Source organism: Leptonychotes weddellii, chromosome 1, assembly GCF_054177405.1.
Source record: "Leptonychotes weddellii isolate Sample4059 chromosome 1, ASM5417740v2, whole genome shotgun sequence".
NCBI classification, from domain to species: domain Eukaryota; kingdom Metazoa; phylum Chordata; class Mammalia; order Carnivora; family Phocidae; genus Leptonychotes; species Leptonychotes weddellii.
The window spans coordinates 27,289,929-27,307,707 of record NC_138369.1 but is presented as its reverse complement, the minus strand read 5'-3'; the positions used below and the strand labels follow the sequence as shown (position 1 = coordinate 27,307,707).

The following is a 17,779-nucleotide window of genomic DNA, read 5'->3' as shown; positions in this document are numbered from 1 at the left end:
CCACCCCCCTCCCCTCTAGAACCCCTAGTTTGTTTTTCAGAGTCCATTGTCTCTCATGGTTATTCTATTCTGTTTTGATCACTGTAGCTTTGCAGTAAGTTTTGAAATAGGGCTGTATCGAGTCACAGTCAAGGAGTTGAACTCCTACAAATATAATTCCAGTGGGAGGTAGAAATAATTCCAAGCATCAAAGTGATAATTGATGAATATAATTTGCGCAGAGCAGGATTGCCCACTTTTACCTAATTTCTCTGGGTGCCAGCCCTCTGTTCCACTACGATGGAAAAAAATTTTTTTTTCTTGTAAAATTGGCTGCAATGTGCGTACCCTTTGTTGTATTTCTTTCCCTCAGTGCAGTGTCACTTGTGGACAAGGATACCAGCTAAGAGCAGTGAAATGCATCCTTGGGACTTATATGTCCGTGGTAGATGACAATGACTGCAATGCAGCAACTAGACCCACTGATACCCAGGTGAGTCTCTTTTGTCCAGCTCAGTGCTTGGCTTTGGGCACTAAAATGCTAGAACTTCCCAGTGGTTCAGTCACAACTGAAGTCCTTTCATACGTAAGTATGTAGGTAGAGCAACCAGTTGATTAACTGAATTGTCCAGATGGACCTATTTGTTACATCTTGAATCTAATATTTTGATGTACTGGTTTCATTTTTCTCTGGTTATTTGAAGTGTATGGAGTTTTGATTCTGATTTTTTTTTTTTATTGGATAGCAAATGTTGATTGTTTGGTTTTGTTTTCTTGAACTCAGACTTTTTTAAAATGATTTCAATGTCGGGCTTAGCAGATAGTGTCATATGATCGGGCAGCAGGGTGCTGGGGCTGGTCTGCTCCAGCTCACAAGAGCTGATTGGTAAATTTTCAGGAATTTTGCAAGCTGGTTGCTAAATACAGGCCTTATTAAAAATTGAAAATATAAACCTATGATTAAATAGATGGTATTTAAAACAAAGCCGATAAATACTCCAACCTTATCACTTTCTCGATGCTTTCCTCCATTTTACTATTATCTGTGATCTTGAGGTGATTTACATTCACATATGTATCTGTAAGGTGGAAATACTAAATGATGGTGAGCTATTGCACATCTCTTCGCAAGTCTGTGTTCATCAACATCATGTTGGTAGCTTGATATTGGCTGTGGTGAGAGTATTTAACACAACAGAAATCAGCAAGTGCTATAATTCAGGGTTTAAATTATTTTTTTTAGACTTAAGAAAGTGATGGAGAAAATGATAATAAAATGAAATTACACATAATCTACATTATGCTTAAAAGAGTCTCGAGTCCAGGGCTATCACATTGTAAATAACGCATAAAATTAAGGAAATATCCTTCCGGCATTTGGAAATCATTGTCTGCTTTGGTGCTGGAGTCACTCATTTCATTGGTAGATGAATGGAGTTCTGACATAGATCTTGATTGTTTACCTGTCACCTTAACTCTTCAACACAAAATATCAACTCTCATTCATGTTATAACTGCACTTACTCAGCAATTACGACCATATTTTGGCAACAGATTCAAGAATTCAAAAAAATCAGCAAAAGTATTCCGTGAGACTCAATTGACTGTACGGAATTTAAAAGAAGGAACTGTATATATTATTGTTATATGTAAATTGTGTGCTATACATCCTTTATATTAGTAAAATTTATGATATGCAAACATCTATATATATATAGATATACATGCGCATGTAATGTGTGTGTGTGTGTGTGTATAAATACATTTCTACAAACACACACGTACACCTTTTTTCTCAAGAGAGCCCGTTGGCAATCACTACCATCACCTTCCTCTTCGTGGGCCTGGATTTTAGCATCATTTATGGGAAGAGACTATGAAAAGAGAAGACTTGGGTTTGTAAATCAGTTTTGCTGATTGCCAAAGACAGGATTTGAACCCTGACTATGCGCAGAGCTCGTGCTCTAGGGCCCTGTCGGGCCAATGTCCTGCTTCCGTTCTGAGTACATTTCCACATGTGTTGTTAACTGATGAAGAGTGTCAAAAAGTAAATGAATACAGCATTGTTGTCCTTGTTGTCATTGATCAATGATAAAACACTTGTGACTTGTGTCATCTTTTTTTTTTATGTTACTGAAATGTTCTAAACCACAAGCTAAATGCCTGTGAAATTATTAGCTATTACATCTAAACAGTCATGAGGTGAAGATTTAGCAACTCCCTTAGAGATTCAAAATATACATTTCTCTCTAAATTGTTCCGTAATATCTGATGGAGTATCGGGCAGCTCCCGCAGTTGAAGCATATGGACAATTTCTTCACTATGGGAAAAGTTTCCTGTGGTTTTCTTTGGACCATAGGCAGAAGAATAGGCAGGGTCTGGAGCCAAGTAATAGAATTCCCCCGTTCAGTGTGTAAGCTCCCTAATGTCGGGCTCAGCACAGAGCTCACCACACTTTGCATCATCCCTGGCACATCTCAGGCATTTGACGGATATGTATTTAATCAAAGAATATTTGCTAAGTTGTGAGCAAGTGTGCATTTCTGTTTTCCCATCTATAAATCTGAAAATGTTATCTACACACAGATAACCTCAGTTTACTTACAGGGCTTTCCTCTGAGTGATTGAGGAGGGTTAGATACATTCCAGGCATTGGCATATCAAATACCCCTCTTAGATCTAGATTTGACCATCAGCACCGTGGGAGTTCTCCTTAGGTAAACTTGGAACACCAGTTCATGATTAACAAATTCTGATTAGGAAATTAATTGAAATGTGAGAACAGAATTTGGTCTTCAGAGTTTTTAAAAATTGACAGTTGATCATTTAAAAAAGATATCCTGTTCCTTTCCAACTTATGTGCCATTTTCCAATATTTTTTTTCTCTTCCCACATGAACAGGCAAATAACTATGGTATTAAACATCATTCAGGAAAGCCCTGCCCTCTATCAGTGCACTCACAGAGGGACTCAGATTATACCCCATCTTATCGGTGAAAGCATTGGGGCTGACAGTTGACATGTGATTTGCCCAGAATCACACAGAAATCTGAGGTCTTGGAATTCTTAGCCCTAAAATTTTTATTCGCCTTGCCCATTGAAGTGTGCATGGACTTCAAAGTAACTTTGGCTCTTCTGCCCTCTCTCCCATCTAGGACTGCGAATTACCATCTTGTCACCCTCCCCCAGCTGTCCCGGAAGCAAGGAGAAGCACACACAGTGCCCCAAGAACCCAGTGGCGATTTGGGTCTTGGACACCAGTAAGAAATAGATGGAAGACATAGAGAGGGTGGAAGGGGAGGCAGGGGTTCTCTGACATGACTATAGAAAGTGGGTTACTGTCCAGTGAATCATTGTTTCAAAATAACATGCCTGCATTATTTTACTTCAACACCCAGTGCTCAGCCACCTGTGGAAAAGGTACTCGGATGAGATATGTCAGCTGCCGGGATGAGGATGGCTCTGTGGCTGACGAGAGCGCCTGTGTAACCCTGCCCAGACCAGTGGCAAAGGAAGAATGTTCTGTGACCCCCTGTGGGCAGTGGAAGGCTTTGGACTGGAGCCCTGTAAGCGAGTGGATTCTTTGGAATTGGGAAATGACTGGGGGGACCATAAGAGGATGACTAGTGACGGGTCCCAAATGTCAATGGATATTATTTTACAATGGGTACTGTTAAATCACTTAGTCTGTGATTTAAATCATTTAACCTCATATATGTACAGCCGGGATGAATCTTAACCAGATGTGCAAGAAATGGATGTTGTTAAAATGTGTAAATCAGTGTGCAGTGTCCTTTGCCCCATCCTGTTGGATTGACTGGAAAACCTTGTGTTAATTGAGTCACACGAGAATGTAATAGGCTGGCAGAGTACCAAAAGTACCAGGGAGAAGAGGAGAGAAAGGAGAGGACCTCTTACCTGGAGTCTGGATGCCTCCTATAACCTCAGTCTCTTGAAGTCCAGTGGCTCTTGGCTTCCCTGTCCAGAGTGGGAAGGTAGAAAAATCTTTCTTGGAGCACCTGGGTGGCTCAGTCAGTTAAGCATCTAACTCTTGATTTCCACTCAGGTCATGATCTCAGGGTCGTGGCGTGGAGCCCTGCATGGGGCTCTGCACTCAGCGTGGAGTCTGCTTGCCCCTCTCCTTCTGCTCCTCTTCATGCTCCAGCTCTCCCTCTCTCTCTCTCTCTCTCTCAAATAAATAAACAAATAAATAAAATCTAAAAAAAAAAAAAGAAAAAAGAAAAACCTTTGTCTTCAGGCAGTCCCTGCTTTCTGCCTTGCAAAAATCCCAGAGCCCAGGAAATACAAAGCTTAGGATAGGTGAGAAGAGGCCATAAGGAAAATAGAGAATTAATATCTCAATAAATATCATAACATATGTATGAAGTTTGACCAGTAGATTCAAAGAAAGCCATGTAAAAATCCAGATCTTGACATTTACTGGCTGCATGACCTTGAGCAGTCTGGTTAAAGTCTTTGAGCCTCAGTTTCTCCTCTTAAAAGACCAAAGAAGAATACCTACCTTACAAAATTGTTTTAAGTATTATTTGAGATTACTTATGCGAAATGCTTAGTACAAAGTAGGTGCTCAATAAATGGTAGATAGTCTCACTCTCATGCCTTGAGCTTTCAGTCTGTCTATCCATCCGTCCATCCGTCCATCCATCCATTAAATACATCTGTCTGTGCCCCAGATATTTGTAAACGCTTAGTATAGAAAAAGCAGCGAACAGCAAATAATAAAGCCCCGGCCTTCATGGAGATCATTCCAATGGAGGTTCCAATCAATGAACAAATAAAGAAATAGATATATATAGCAACAAACACTGACAAGTACTAGAAAAATGTCAAGCAGAATAAGGGCATAAGGAAAGATGGGATGTGCTTTTAGACAGGATGGTCAAAGAAGGCCTAACAGCACATTGAGCAAGACTTGAATAAAGTGAGGGAGTGAGTCCAGTGGACATCTATGTTGTACAGGAAAAGGTAGAGCAGGTGCAAAGATCCTGAGTGGGGAGTTCTTGGCATGTTCAAGAAACATCCCTAAGACCAGTTTAGCTGGAGTGCAGTGAGTGGAGAATGACGGGAGATGGGTCAAGGAGGTAGCCAGTGGCCATGCAGAGGGCCTTCCAGGCCAAGATGAGGACTTTGGACATTATTCAAAGTGAATTGGGAAGTCACTGGAGAGAATGGCCTGATCTTTGATTTGCAGGGGTCATGGTTTGTGATATGTTAACAGACTTGGGCTGGGGTGGAGGGTGTCCAGATTGTAAGCAGCATCCCAGCCAAAGAAACCATTGCCGTAGTCCTGGCTGGGGCAGGGTGACCATGGAGATGATGGGAAGTGGCTGGTTTGGGGGTGGAAAGTGACTCCTGAGCTGACAGGTTTCTCAATGAAATGGCTGCAGGGTGGAAAGACAAGGGAGCAAACAAGGATGACGCCAAGGTTTGGGGCCTGAGCAGTGGGGTGAGCAGAGGGCCATTCACAGAAAATGCACATGGCTGGATTTGTGACTGCCAGTGACCAATCCTTTCTCTTTCTGGATGTTCAACATAGTGCTCCGTGACGTGTGGGCAAGGCAGGGCCACCCGGCAAATGGTATGTGTCAACTACAATGACCACGTGATTGATCAGAGTGAGTGTGACCCAGATTACATCCCAGAAACCGACCAGGACTGTTCCATGTCACCGTGCCCTCAGCGGACCCCAGAGAGTGGTCTCGCTCAGCACCCCTTCCAAAGTGAGGATTACCGCCCCCGGAGCGCCGGCCCCAGCCGCACCCATGTGCTTGGTGGAAACCAGTGGAGGACTGGCCCCTGGGGAGCAGTGAGTATTCCCTGAAGGCTTTCTCTACTTTGCTTTCTTCTCTTACACACTTTCAGCTTTGGGAGGCAAACAGATTAGAAACACCTCTGAAGCCTTTTTTCTCGAAAGGGATTGGCAATGTACATTTTCATCTGTTTTGGGTGAACCATAATGGATTCGTTACAGTCCCTGAAAAGTGTCCCTCGATAGCGTCTGCAGGAACCTATAAGCTACCCTACCTGGGTGGTGGGGGGGGGGTGTCACAGGTGGGCCACAAGATCAAGTGGCTCCTAGGTGGTGCTGGGAAGACCATGATAACATGATGACGAATCCCAGAGGCTGGGGCGGCAGGCAGCTCCTACCTGTAAGGAAATTAAAAGGACAGAGGAAGTTTTCTGAAAGGGAGCTCTTAGGAAAGTCATTTTCCTTCTTGCTATTTTCCCGATGAGCAGAGTCTCAAAGTGGCACGGTCACTGTGTAATTTGTAGTAGTAGTATATTGTCCTGGATTGGGGGGCCACACTAGTCTAGATAATTCTGTGCTTGGGGAGAAGTACCAGAACCTGGTGACTGACAGCACAGCCACTGAGTGAAGATGCCTCTGTTTGAGCCAAAGACTTGCATTTTCAAATTTTGAGGTCTTTAGTGGGTCCCCTATTCTCCACGGGCCTCAGGTTCATTGTCTGTAAAACAAAGTAAACAATAATTCCAGCTTTTCTGGATTGTAGTAAATGTGATTTGCACACTGCCTGCCCCAGAGTGAGAACTTTCTCATTATTCTTATCATTGTCCTTCACATTAGGAAGACCTTGAAAGATACTTAATAGTCACAGGGAAAATATGCTTTGAATCTTTTTGGGTTTTTTACTGAATAATTTCCCCAAAATCATTATATTGTGGAATAGTGGAGGTGTCTAATGGAAGTGCAGGTGGGGTAAGGTAGCAAGGGACCCTGCCTAGGTGTGGGGGATTAGGTGTCTAGTAATCACTCCGGGGTCTTTGTTTTAATTGTTTACTATTAGTTTCCTTCTTGTACCACTAATTGTGTTTAATTATTTCTGAACTAAAAAACATTAGAAGGAAACTGTCTGCTTCCCACCGTGGTTATGTTTCAGTAAATGAGATTTCCTATCCTGTGAATACTGATTAGCCACCGAGCATTTTCACCCACTACAAGTATGGGTTGTATGCCAAACATCTGCCCCATTGCCCAGGACCTTCGTTCTCATTCTCCTTCCTTGCTCTCCACTTTAAGGCTTCCTTTGCCTGGGTTAAAAGAGATTTGGGTTCGGAGAAGTTAGAGGGTGATCAAGGGAGGTAATCACTGAGTGTCCCACAATTTTTCTGGTTGAAAAATTTCAAAACTCACATGCATATTCTAACGATAGCACTAGAACTCTTTTAAAAAAAATTTTAAAGCTATTCTTACTTAGGACTACATTTGAGATGATGCATTCTTTTAAAATTGAATGATTCTGCCCTTGGGCAGTGTTCCCAATTAGGGAGGATTAAGTAACCTTTTTGCAGCACTGGGCAATACCATTCTTTGCCTCATTGTGCCTGTTTTTTGTTTGGGGATTTTTTTTTTTTTTTTCCCTAAGATAAGTGAGGCTGAAGATGGACAATGTGATTTTTTTCAGCGCTAGCTTGATGTGCCTGACCTGCTCCCGGAGTGTGTGGAATGTATGTGCATCTTTGCTTGGTGAAGTACACAAACTGTGTGATTCTTCCTGTTTTCCATGGCAGGAAAGGCGTCAAAGAATCAGGAACACTGGAGGTTGGGAATCTCATGTTTTCAGTGGATTCTGGCATAAAAACCTCATTTTATAGTACATTTCTGCATAAACCTGAACCATGTGTGAGGTTTTCCCCCTTGTTACCAATTAGGAGTCTCTGGTTGTGAACAAAAGAAAAACAGCTGACTCTTTCAAGTGAAAATAAAACAAACAAACAAAACTTTTCATTTGGCCCCAGTAGAGACAGAGGGCAGAGCATCTTCAGGGATCTAGCTCAGCGGTTTTTTGTAAAGGACCAGATAGTAAGTATTTTCTGTGATGTGGATCATATAGTCTCTGTCACAACTAAGCAGCTCTGCTGTTGTAGCACAAAAGCAGGTGTAGACAATACATAAATGAGTGAGCATGGCTACGTTCCAATAAAACTTTATTTGTAAAACAGGTAGTGGGTCATATTTGGCCTTCATGCTGTGTCTTGTCAACCCCTCTCTAGATGGAGCAGAAATTAGAGGATAATTACTGTAGGGAGTTTCTATCTTAATAAATCCCTTTTAACTCTCATCTACCCTGCTCAGGATTCAAATTCTCAGGAGAGTCTCATAGACCCAGCTTGTTCTACCTGCCCACTCATTGACCAGGAAAGGGCAGTGTATTTTATCTTATTTTTTTTTTATTTTATTATGTTATGTTAGTCAACATACAGTGCATCATTGGTTTTTGATGTAGTCCCACAAGATGACATCCATTGGGGAAGAAATGGTTCCTTTAAGGAGAATTGGGCTTCCAGATATGAGGGGAAGTATGCTAGGCAGATAAGAAAAACAGATGTCCCTCACCTCTTGCTCCTGCAAAGACCATTCTTTCTTATTTTGGCCAGTGTGGATGATGGGTGCAGGTTTTATTCAAAGAAATGTTTACCTAGGGAAATATGTCATCTTAAAAGGACAGGAAGATTGCAGCAGGGTGCCTGGGTGACTCAGTCAGTTAAGCGTCTGACTCTTGGTTTTGGCTCAGGTCATGATCTCTTGGTGGTGGGATCGAGCCCCACATCGGGCTCTGTGCTCAGTGCAGAGTCTGCTTCAGCTTCTGTCTCCCTCTCCCTCACTTTCTCCCTCTCTCTCAAATAAATAAATAAAATCTTTTAAAAAAATGACAGGCAGATTATTAACAAAAGAAGTTGAGAGTGAAATTCTGTGACATGGAATAGAACTAAGAATCCCTACTAACTAAAAAAAAAAAAAAAAAAAAAAAAATGGCCAAATTGAACCTGGAAAAAATTATGTACAACACTTTATTCATCTATGGGATTATAAAGACCCAAAGAGGCCCTGGGTTCAGATAGTTCAAGACTGTGCAATGTACTTGCTTGGCCCCAGCTAAGCACTATGTCCATCTCTTTGGTCAGATTTTCAGTAGGAACCATCTGATTGGTCACTGGGTAACCAATGGATTGGTTGGCCTTAGATCAGGTGACCAGCCCTGCTCCAGTCAGCCATATTTGAGGGAGGGTAGCATGTGGTTTACAGAGGTGGTGTTTCCACTAACTTTAATTGGACAGGCGGTGATGTACATATCCTGTGACTGGTGCTATGGGAGCTAACAGAAATGTCAAACACAATGTCAAAAACAATGTCAAACACAAGTTATGACATTGAACCCTCCTTTAAAGAGCTTGCCATTTCATTGAGGCAGTAATGCTCATAGGTGACATAGTAAAAGAATGATACAAGATTGTATTATTAAGGGAAAAATTCAAGGGCCAAAATATATATTACAGATGTACTTAAAATATGGAAGTTCCTAACATTATAAATTCTGGCCCCCAAAGTCAATTAAAATAATGATTCTGTGCTTTCTGTGATGTCCTAAGCTGTTTAAAAACAGAAAACAAGTATGTTCAAGTTTAGAGTCATAATATCAGAATCCTCAGAGAATAGTGATGGAGTTTTTTATAAATCAGAAATTGCCTAAATATTTTCTCAGAGAGAAGTCACAAATCTGTTTTCCTATTCAACATTTTAAAATTACATCCAATGTATTTTATAGTAACACATAATTTGTCCAGTAGAGGCAGAGAAATTGAACTTGGGTCCAATGCAATAAGCCCCAAAATACATTCACAGCTTTATTTGGAAGAAGCTGAGCAGCGAGAAGCATTGTTTGCAGGCATTTTGAAGTAACCCAGCTCTGAGCTAGGGTTCGGTAGAAAGCACAAATCTGCCATCAGAACCCAGAACTAAAAAAACAAATGTTGCCAGTGCAGTTGGAGGTTTACTAAATAATTCATGGGAATTGCACTGCTTTGAGGACTAGTTGGGTTTTTTATAGGCAAACTGATTTTACAAGTTAAGGGTCAGAGTGAAGGATACTAGCAAACACATTGGTTTTGAAAAGATAAGCGCATTGTGGAAAGAAAAAAACACTCAAGATGCAGATAAATAAGAGAACTATGAGAAGCTTGTGTGGGAAATTAGCTGAAATGCAAACATAATTCTGTGACAACCATGAGAGAGAACAGTAGACAGAAAGTGCCCCTGAAGAGAGGCTTGTCAATATGGAATCCAATTAAGGTCCTGTGGAAGTAAAAAAATAAATTAAAACACACATCTTGCTGCCATCAGCCACTAAAGTCAAGGCTACTGTGAAGAGAGAGAAAGGAACATTCCCTGCGAGGAAATGATGTCTAAGTGACATTCCATGATGCTTTGGATAATTGAATGAGTTAATATGGAAGCCCAACTTCAACAACTGGTGTGTCGTTAAGCATGTAATTTGACCTCTGCATTGAAAGGGGAGTCAAATGTTGGATCTAAATAAGCACTTGGGATTTTGAAAAGAAAAGAGTTTCTCATAGACTACAGTGTCCATCAACAACACCTGCACTTCTCAGGAATACAGATGGGTTAAAGGAAGACAATAAATGGGACTGCTTTGGAAGTCACAAGACATTATCATTCCTGGGGCATCTTTTGAACACCTACTGAGGTCCTAATTTGTGTAAAGGAGAAGTCCTGTTTCTGCTGCCTGGGTGTTTAGAAGGCATGTGCAGAAACAGCCCCACAAAAGGGAAGTTCTCGTGCTTGCCTTCTGTCCATTGTCTGGACGCCTTGAGAAGGCATTCTGTCACATTTGTCTCTGACCTTCCAACCAGCTGCTTTTTGTGTCCCTAAACTGCAGATCGAGGTAGGGATTAACCTGTTGACTGATGTCTGATGTGTTCAGTGTTCCAGTAGCTGTGCTGGTGGGTCCCAGAGGCGTGTGGTTGTGTGTCAGGATGAAAACGGATACACCGCAAATGACTGCATGGAGAGAATAAAACCCGATGAGCAAAGAGCCTGTGAATCTGGCCCTTGTCCTCAATGGGCTTACGGCAACTGGGGAGAGGTGAGAGAGAGCCATCCGTTTGTATGTCCTTCGGAAAAAACACAGAGCGATTTTGCTGACCAAACTGCTGCCATTCATAGTTTATTTTAAGGATGAAGAACGAGTTCTAGTGAAAGCTTCTTGATTTGGGATTAACCAGGAGACCTGTCTTAATTCTGAACCATTTTAAGAGTGCATGTATTACCAATTAGAAACAGTTTTTAAATACATAGGAGAGGAAAATTAGCAAAGCATGCAGATAAATGCTAGGTTAAATTGTGGGTTAATCTCTGTTGATTAAAATATGGACACTTTCAAGGTAATGGGAAATATGTGTTAAATTGGTCCGTAACAGTGTTACCATCTTTTTTCATAGCTTTGGGCTGTTTGTGGTGCAGTCTTGCTCCCGTGGCATCTTTAAAATCCTTGATGAAACCAAATCCTAGTATTTCAAATCCTTGATGAAACCAGAATGAATAGGTGCTGTTTTTCCCATCAGAGATGATGCATTTTAATGATGGAAGAGAATAATTAGCTGTATAATATCAAATAATAAAATTCTTCAGCTGTTACCTTTTAAGAGTGGCATCCTCTGACCAATGAGGGGCAGTAGAGTGTTGGGAGCAGACAAAACTGGATTCTACTCCCAGCCGTGACTCTCATAAGCTTTGTGGCCTTAGCAAATTATATAACTTTGCCAATATTTATAGCACCGTCTATAAATGGGAATAATAATGGCACCAATTCATGACTACTGTATGAGATAGTGTGTCAAATACGTAGCACATGGTCTTCAATCAGAGTTAAGTGCTATTAGAATAATGATAATCATTATCTTCTCTACTATTACTGTTTATCGTTAGTATTATTATTATCAAATAGGGTTTTCAGCCGCTCTTCTGTGTAGGGCTTAGATGCTTATTATTTTGTGTGTAATTAACCAAGAACGTGTCTCTCTACTCTTGAGTCCACAGGGAGAGCACATAGTCAGAGCTTGTTGCATTGGTCTGTCTTGACTGTAAAATTTATAAAGTAAAACATGAGGATTAACATCTTGGAGACCCCAGTGCCAAGAGGGGAAAAAGACAAATGAGATGGGTGGGCACCGTAGTCCAAACTCCTGGCTAACTGAAATCCCATGTCCACTTTCACATAACCTGGTAATCATAGGAAGTCATAACAGAGTGTTCTGTTGACTTTGCTTGACAGTACGTCATTCTGGAGGGCTTTGATGAAAGGCAGGAAGAGGGAGTCGGGCTTCAAGACTCATGTATTACGGGTTTCCCAAAACTCCTCACAGAGTTCTGTCCTGTGGGGCCCGTGATTAAGCTTCTGTAATTGGACCGGAGCCAGGAGAGTACACGCATTCACTGGGACGCTTGCTGTCAGCACAGACCAGATCATTCCAAATTCTGTGGGAGATCTGGCCTTGACACAGCAGGAGAGCCAAATGTCAGTGTTCCTGGATGTGAGCACAGCAGCACTGTCCAAGAAATACAACTTGTTCCTGCCTCAGAGGTTTGGGTCTAGCCAGAGTCAGAGCTTTATCCAACATTCCCGCCACGTTGTTTATTCATCCCCGGGAAAGTCATCGTTATCCCGAGATTCAGAGACAGCATAAAATACCGTAACGTCATAAAGGTCTCTGGAGATTGGAGTCACAGAAGAGCCAAAAGTTGCTTACAGCTTCTTAGAAGTTGCCAGAAAATAAACCCAACTAAGTCATTATATCCTTTATTTGGTGTACTGGGTGGTGTACGGAATTTTATTTTTTTGATTTTTGGTTTCATAACCATCAAAGAAACGGCTGCAATCTTATCTAGTCACTTGCTATTGCATTGACCTTGATCAAGTTAATTAACTGCTTTCAAGCTCATTTGTCCCATTTGTAAAAATGGAGCACATAATTAGAGTCTCCTCTTGATGAGAGACTACCTGTTAAAAGCACTTAGTACAGGTAATGAGGACACACTCAATAAACAGTGTCTACCATTAAGGTAGACAGTTCCAGTCTGTCGTATATAACTATGTTGGTAATTCAGCTTGGGTCCACCTAGAGACTTCCCTTGCCCAATGCCGTGATAGAATTTGGTGAAGAAATGGTTCTTACGGGAAAGAAGATACAATTTGTCATTGGCTGTTCAGAGTGACTACAGCTTTGCTTTCTCTTCTTCCAGTGCACTAAGCTATGTGGTGGAGGCTTGCGGACAAGACTGGTGGTCTGTCAGCGGCCCAGCGGTGAACGGTTTCCGGATTTGAGCTGTGAAATCCTTGATAAGCCTCCCGATCGTGAGCAGTGTAACACACATGCTTGTCCTCAAGACGCTGCATGGAATACTGGCCCTTGGAGTTCGGTACGGCCCTAACTATTAATGTTTGTTAACCAAACTATCTTAACTAACAGACCCAATTCCAGGGTATTCTGGGGCACTCCTCGGCGACACACAGTTGTCCTGCTCACAAGGGCATCCCTGAAACTGGGCTGTGGTCTATGATTTCCTTCATACTGACACACAACAGAATTAATGTTTTGTGATTTTGCCAAAGTGACTTTACAGAAATACGTGTACCTCATATAGGCCTGGGGCCAATGTCAAGAAGTAGCTTCTGGTTTTTTTGTTTGTTTGTTTTGTTTTTTTTTAGAAAAGCAAGACTGTCTATATAGATATTTTAAAGAAATGAAATAAGTTCATGTAGTTATTAAGCTCCAAAGTGATTTCAGCAGACAACTCAATAGCAAACATTCTTTCCTTTCCTAAACTATGGGAGTTTTGACTTTTGGGGGAAGATACCTGCATATTGAGGCCAAAGCAATTTTTTTCTTCCATGACTGTAATTTGCCTCTATGTGACTCGGGTACAAACTCAACTCAGTGACCACAAAGGCTGTGCCCACAAAATAGACTGAAATCATTGTGAAAATGCAATAGACCAACAACACTGGACTCCGTGACTTGGAGCCTTTCGAGGTATACGAAATATTCTCTCTCTTTCCCCAAGACACAAAGCCCATCGCTTGAGACAATTTTTTTGCTTCGGTCCTAGGCTTCCCTTGCTATCTGCTTAGCTGACATCGCGAGACAGGTTTGCCACTGTAAATACTATGCAAACTTCTGGGGCAGCTCTTGGCAAACAGAAAGTCGGCTATGTCAAAACAGTGCTTTGGCTAAGTTGTGTTATAATCCGTGGAGCCGTTAGGGCTGGTTCATGTAAATAGAGTAAATGTTTCTGTAAATACATTAATTGCACTGAATCTGAATTTGGTAGTATATGAAGTCATATCCGCAAGCCTTTTTTATTCTATAGGGTTTGGAGGAAAAGTCCTGACCATTCCTGAAACCAGATAAAGAACAGATTAACTGAAGTGAAATGACTCATACCTGTTGATGCTTCTAAGAACCAAGGGGTTTCGGGTCTGAGATTGTGTCTGCAGGTAGAACCTAGCTCTATAACCGCTGTACTTAGTCTTAAGTAGAAAGCTAGAGAAATGTAGAGTATCATCTCTCCTGGTACTAGTTAGCTGGGCTGTCGGGCTTTCATTCAAGAGCATAAGAAATGGCACGCGGAGTCAGATATATATTCAACCGAAACATTTTGTTTGCAGTCCTGGCACCTCCCAGAGCGAACATTGTGAAAAAGATCAGAAAGGACCATGGAATGTCAGGAACATCCCCCAGCACTCCCCGCTTCCCTCAGTCACCTATGACAGATTATTTGTCATGAAATTGTCCCTCTTGAGCCCGTGATATTTTTACCTTGTTCGCTCGGCCAACAGCAACACCACATCAGAGTTGTGTCTCAGAAACTACTAGCCCTCTAAAAAGTTGTTTTTCTTTAATTTTGACCCAAAAATATCCCCTACCCTTCAGAGGGTGTATGTGTGTGTGTGTGTGTGTGTGTGTATAATCATAAAATATTATATACTGTATGCATATATGTGTATGTATACACAGTATATACAATGTATAATGTATATTATATTGGTTTCCATAGCATTCTCGTCCTTGAATGCTTTCTAAATACCCCTCAAATTTTTTTACACAGGATCACCACCCTCTCCCACAGATGTTTTAAGAGCTTAAATGCTTACATCTTAAAATATGACCTGCTAATTTAACTGAAAACATTAAGATTTTTATTGTAGTTGTTCTTCTTAGGCCTGCACACAGTTTTCTGAAACACACACACAGAAAAAGAGAGGGAAAGAGATGCTAATGCTCTGTTATACACAGAAGAGAATATATGGATTTTGAAACTACTTTTGCCGCCGGTATGATTTTCATGCTTCCTTTGTAAAGCGATCGTTATTCGAGTATATATTTAAATGCCTCTGCAGTCTAGGAGCAAGGCCACCTGTGCAAGGCTTCTCATTGTGATTTTTAAAAAATGAAATCAAAAGCATTTTATTTAAGTAGATACATCTGTAATATATTACTTAAATATGTGTGTGTGAGGGCAGTCTTTCAGGTTCTTACTGTAGGACTTTGATTTTACTTTTATGTTGATTTTTGTGGATGCTTTGGTACAATTTCTGAGCAATTCTAAATTTAAGCATACCTCAGTGAATCGTGTTAATAGCCATAAAGCCACTCCTATGGTGCTTCATCATTGTAACTGACAGTGAAATTAACAACAACAAAAAGTATACTTGAGGTGCTAAGGCGTTGCTTTCTCTTGAAAGCCGACTCGATTTATTAGAGACCAAGGGTAGCAAATAGTCCTTCAGTAGGGTTGCTTTCTCTCCCCACATTTTCACCCACTAGAGATAGTGTTCAGAAGCAACTTGCTGCTGTGCAAATAGGCCTTTTCCAAGGTCAAAAGGGAGATGGCCTCATTCAACAACTGTTACGGTATTTAGGGTTTTTAGGTATTTAGGTATTTAGGAAAGAAACCCACATCACTGTTAGCGTGGCTGCCAGAGTCTCTAAAACGAAGCTTTGGTGAACATCAGGTTCAAGTGCCCGTTTTAGACCCTTAGTTCTGGCTCTTGTCCTTGCAGATTTAGAATCATGATGGTGAAAAACAGCCTCCAAAAATCCAGCCTTTTCTGTCCTATTTTGAATGTGTCCTTGCACTCTTACTTGGTAACGTGCTGATTTCAAAATAAGGTTCTTACCCTGATATGCCTTTCAGTCGGCTCCTGCAGTCAGGCCTGGGAGCGGAGTTCTGGGAGCAGACTGAGGAGGGAATGCACAGGTCCCATCACTAGAGAACACATTGGAAAGAGTGCTCTGTGCTGTCAAACTGCAGCACAAAGCAGGTTAAAAATCCGCAACATCGCCAGTAAGCAGAGCCATCAAGATAAGGAAAGTAACGGAGCTTGCAGGTGATGTCACCTCTCCAAGCTGGTCCTGTAGCATTCCTTTCTGCCATGCCCCATGTACCTGCTTGCTGGTCATCTTGGAGACCGTGGTTCTCCTTAGGAGAAACTGCTTGTTGGGGTTTTTCATGACAAAGCTGAAAGTGTTCTCTGAGCCTTGCTTTAGGTGCTTTGGAATAATGCTTGTCGACCCAAATAATGAGAATTTATGAGCTCACGAAGGAACTGTGCTTTTGTTTCTGCCTGGCCAACTTATGAATTTGTGTCTACCTCATTTTCCATATTAAAGTTTGCAGCTTCCTTAGGTAGGAAGAGAAAATGTCTGACAACAGTATTTTATCACCTCACTGCATCTATCTCTAGCAAAAATAAAGACTGTAAATATCACTACCATACTTTCTGAATACAGTTTTGAGCAGCCAAGCCTAGTATTATCTGAATATTTTGAGCAGTACAGATTTCTATGTGTTTATATAATAAAGCATATTTATTTTTTCCATGTTATTTAATTTTATATACAATGTTTAAAAAATCAGTGTTTATCAGCAAACTGTAAAGGCAAATAGGCTATGTGAATTAGAAATGCATGTGTATGTTTCTTTTGGTTTTAAAAGATACATTTTAATTTTGTAAATCCCCTCCAACTTGTACTGTCCCTCTCCCAAATCTGAGTGGCCAATTGGGGCAAGCTTTATGTAATTGGGTAGTTTAAAATGTGTATTTTAAAGGGATACTTAAAAAAAAAATTCTGAATTGGAAATGATGGCTTAGTGATATAAACAAAAATATACAAGGCTTAACGTTTTGTTGGGTTTTTTTCTTTTCTAATACTGTTGTCCTGATTCACTGAGTCTCAACTATGAAATATGAATGCTCCATTTATTGAATTTGTAGATAATGATAAAACATAGCCAGAAGACAAAACAAATGATTAAAAGAAATGGTTCTAAATATGTAAGAAGAGCTAGGGACAGGAAAACACTAACCTAATATGCACAAATTTGACCACACCTTATTCTTTGTGTTCAGATAACCATAAAAGACTTCAATGTTTGTCAGTTTTGTTATTTGTTCACCTGCAATACGTTTCAGAAAGAATTTCTTATTAAAGAAAAATAAAATATGATTGCAGCAAACTTGGAAGTTTTAAGAGAGCCTGCAGTTTTGAAAAAAGTGTACTTCATAAAGATGACCCCTGATGCCTATTGGTTCCATGTGCCCCTGCTGAGCCTCTGTTTGACATGTGGTTTAGTATGGTAATTGAGGTTTGAAAGGACCGAAATCAGGGAGTCCTTATGTGAGTTTGAGGTTTATATAAGGTGTGAAATAAGATAACTCCTCCAAAGCAGATGATGATAGCTAACTTTTACAGAGTATTTACTACGTACCAAGCCAAGTTAAGCAAGCACACATCATATTTAGCCCCCATGTTACCCCATGAGGGTGGTGCTTTTATGAATCCATTTGACTATGTGATCATCTACTGTAATAAAATGTCAGTGTCAGTATACTGACTGTATTAATCCTGCTTCATGTGATAGAAACAGCCATATTCAGAATGATTTTTTAAACTCCT

The 17,779-nt window shown here is 40.8% G+C and overlaps 1 protein-coding gene and 1 long non-coding RNA gene across 8 annotated transcripts in view; one reads left to right on the top strand and one right to left on the bottom strand.

Moving 5' to 3' along the window:
- Nucleotides 1-17,779, bottom strand: part of LOC145716792 (uncharacterized) — a 412,414-nt gene that overhangs the window by 218,402 nt on the left and 176,233 nt on the right. The window lies entirely within an intron of this gene.
- Nucleotides 1-17,779, top strand: part of ADAMTS9 (ADAM metallopeptidase with thrombospondin type 1 motif 9) — a 158,293-nt gene that overhangs the window by 75,956 nt on the left and 64,558 nt on the right. For all 7 annotated transcript variants that reach the window (XM_081801386.1, XM_081801361.1, XM_081801372.1 and 4 more), the window contains 6 exons: nucleotides 353-472; nucleotides 3,136-3,240; nucleotides 3,379-3,546; nucleotides 5,538-5,807; nucleotides 10,744-10,905; nucleotides 13,062-13,238. In XM_081801386.1, coding sequence (XP_081657512.1) covers nucleotides 353-472; nucleotides 3,136-3,240; nucleotides 3,379-3,546; nucleotides 5,538-5,807; nucleotides 10,744-10,905; nucleotides 13,062-13,238 — 1,002 coding nt within the window. The remainder of the gene's footprint in view (nucleotides 1-352; nucleotides 473-3,135; nucleotides 3,241-3,378; nucleotides 3,547-5,537; nucleotides 5,808-10,743; nucleotides 10,906-13,061; nucleotides 13,239-17,779) is intronic.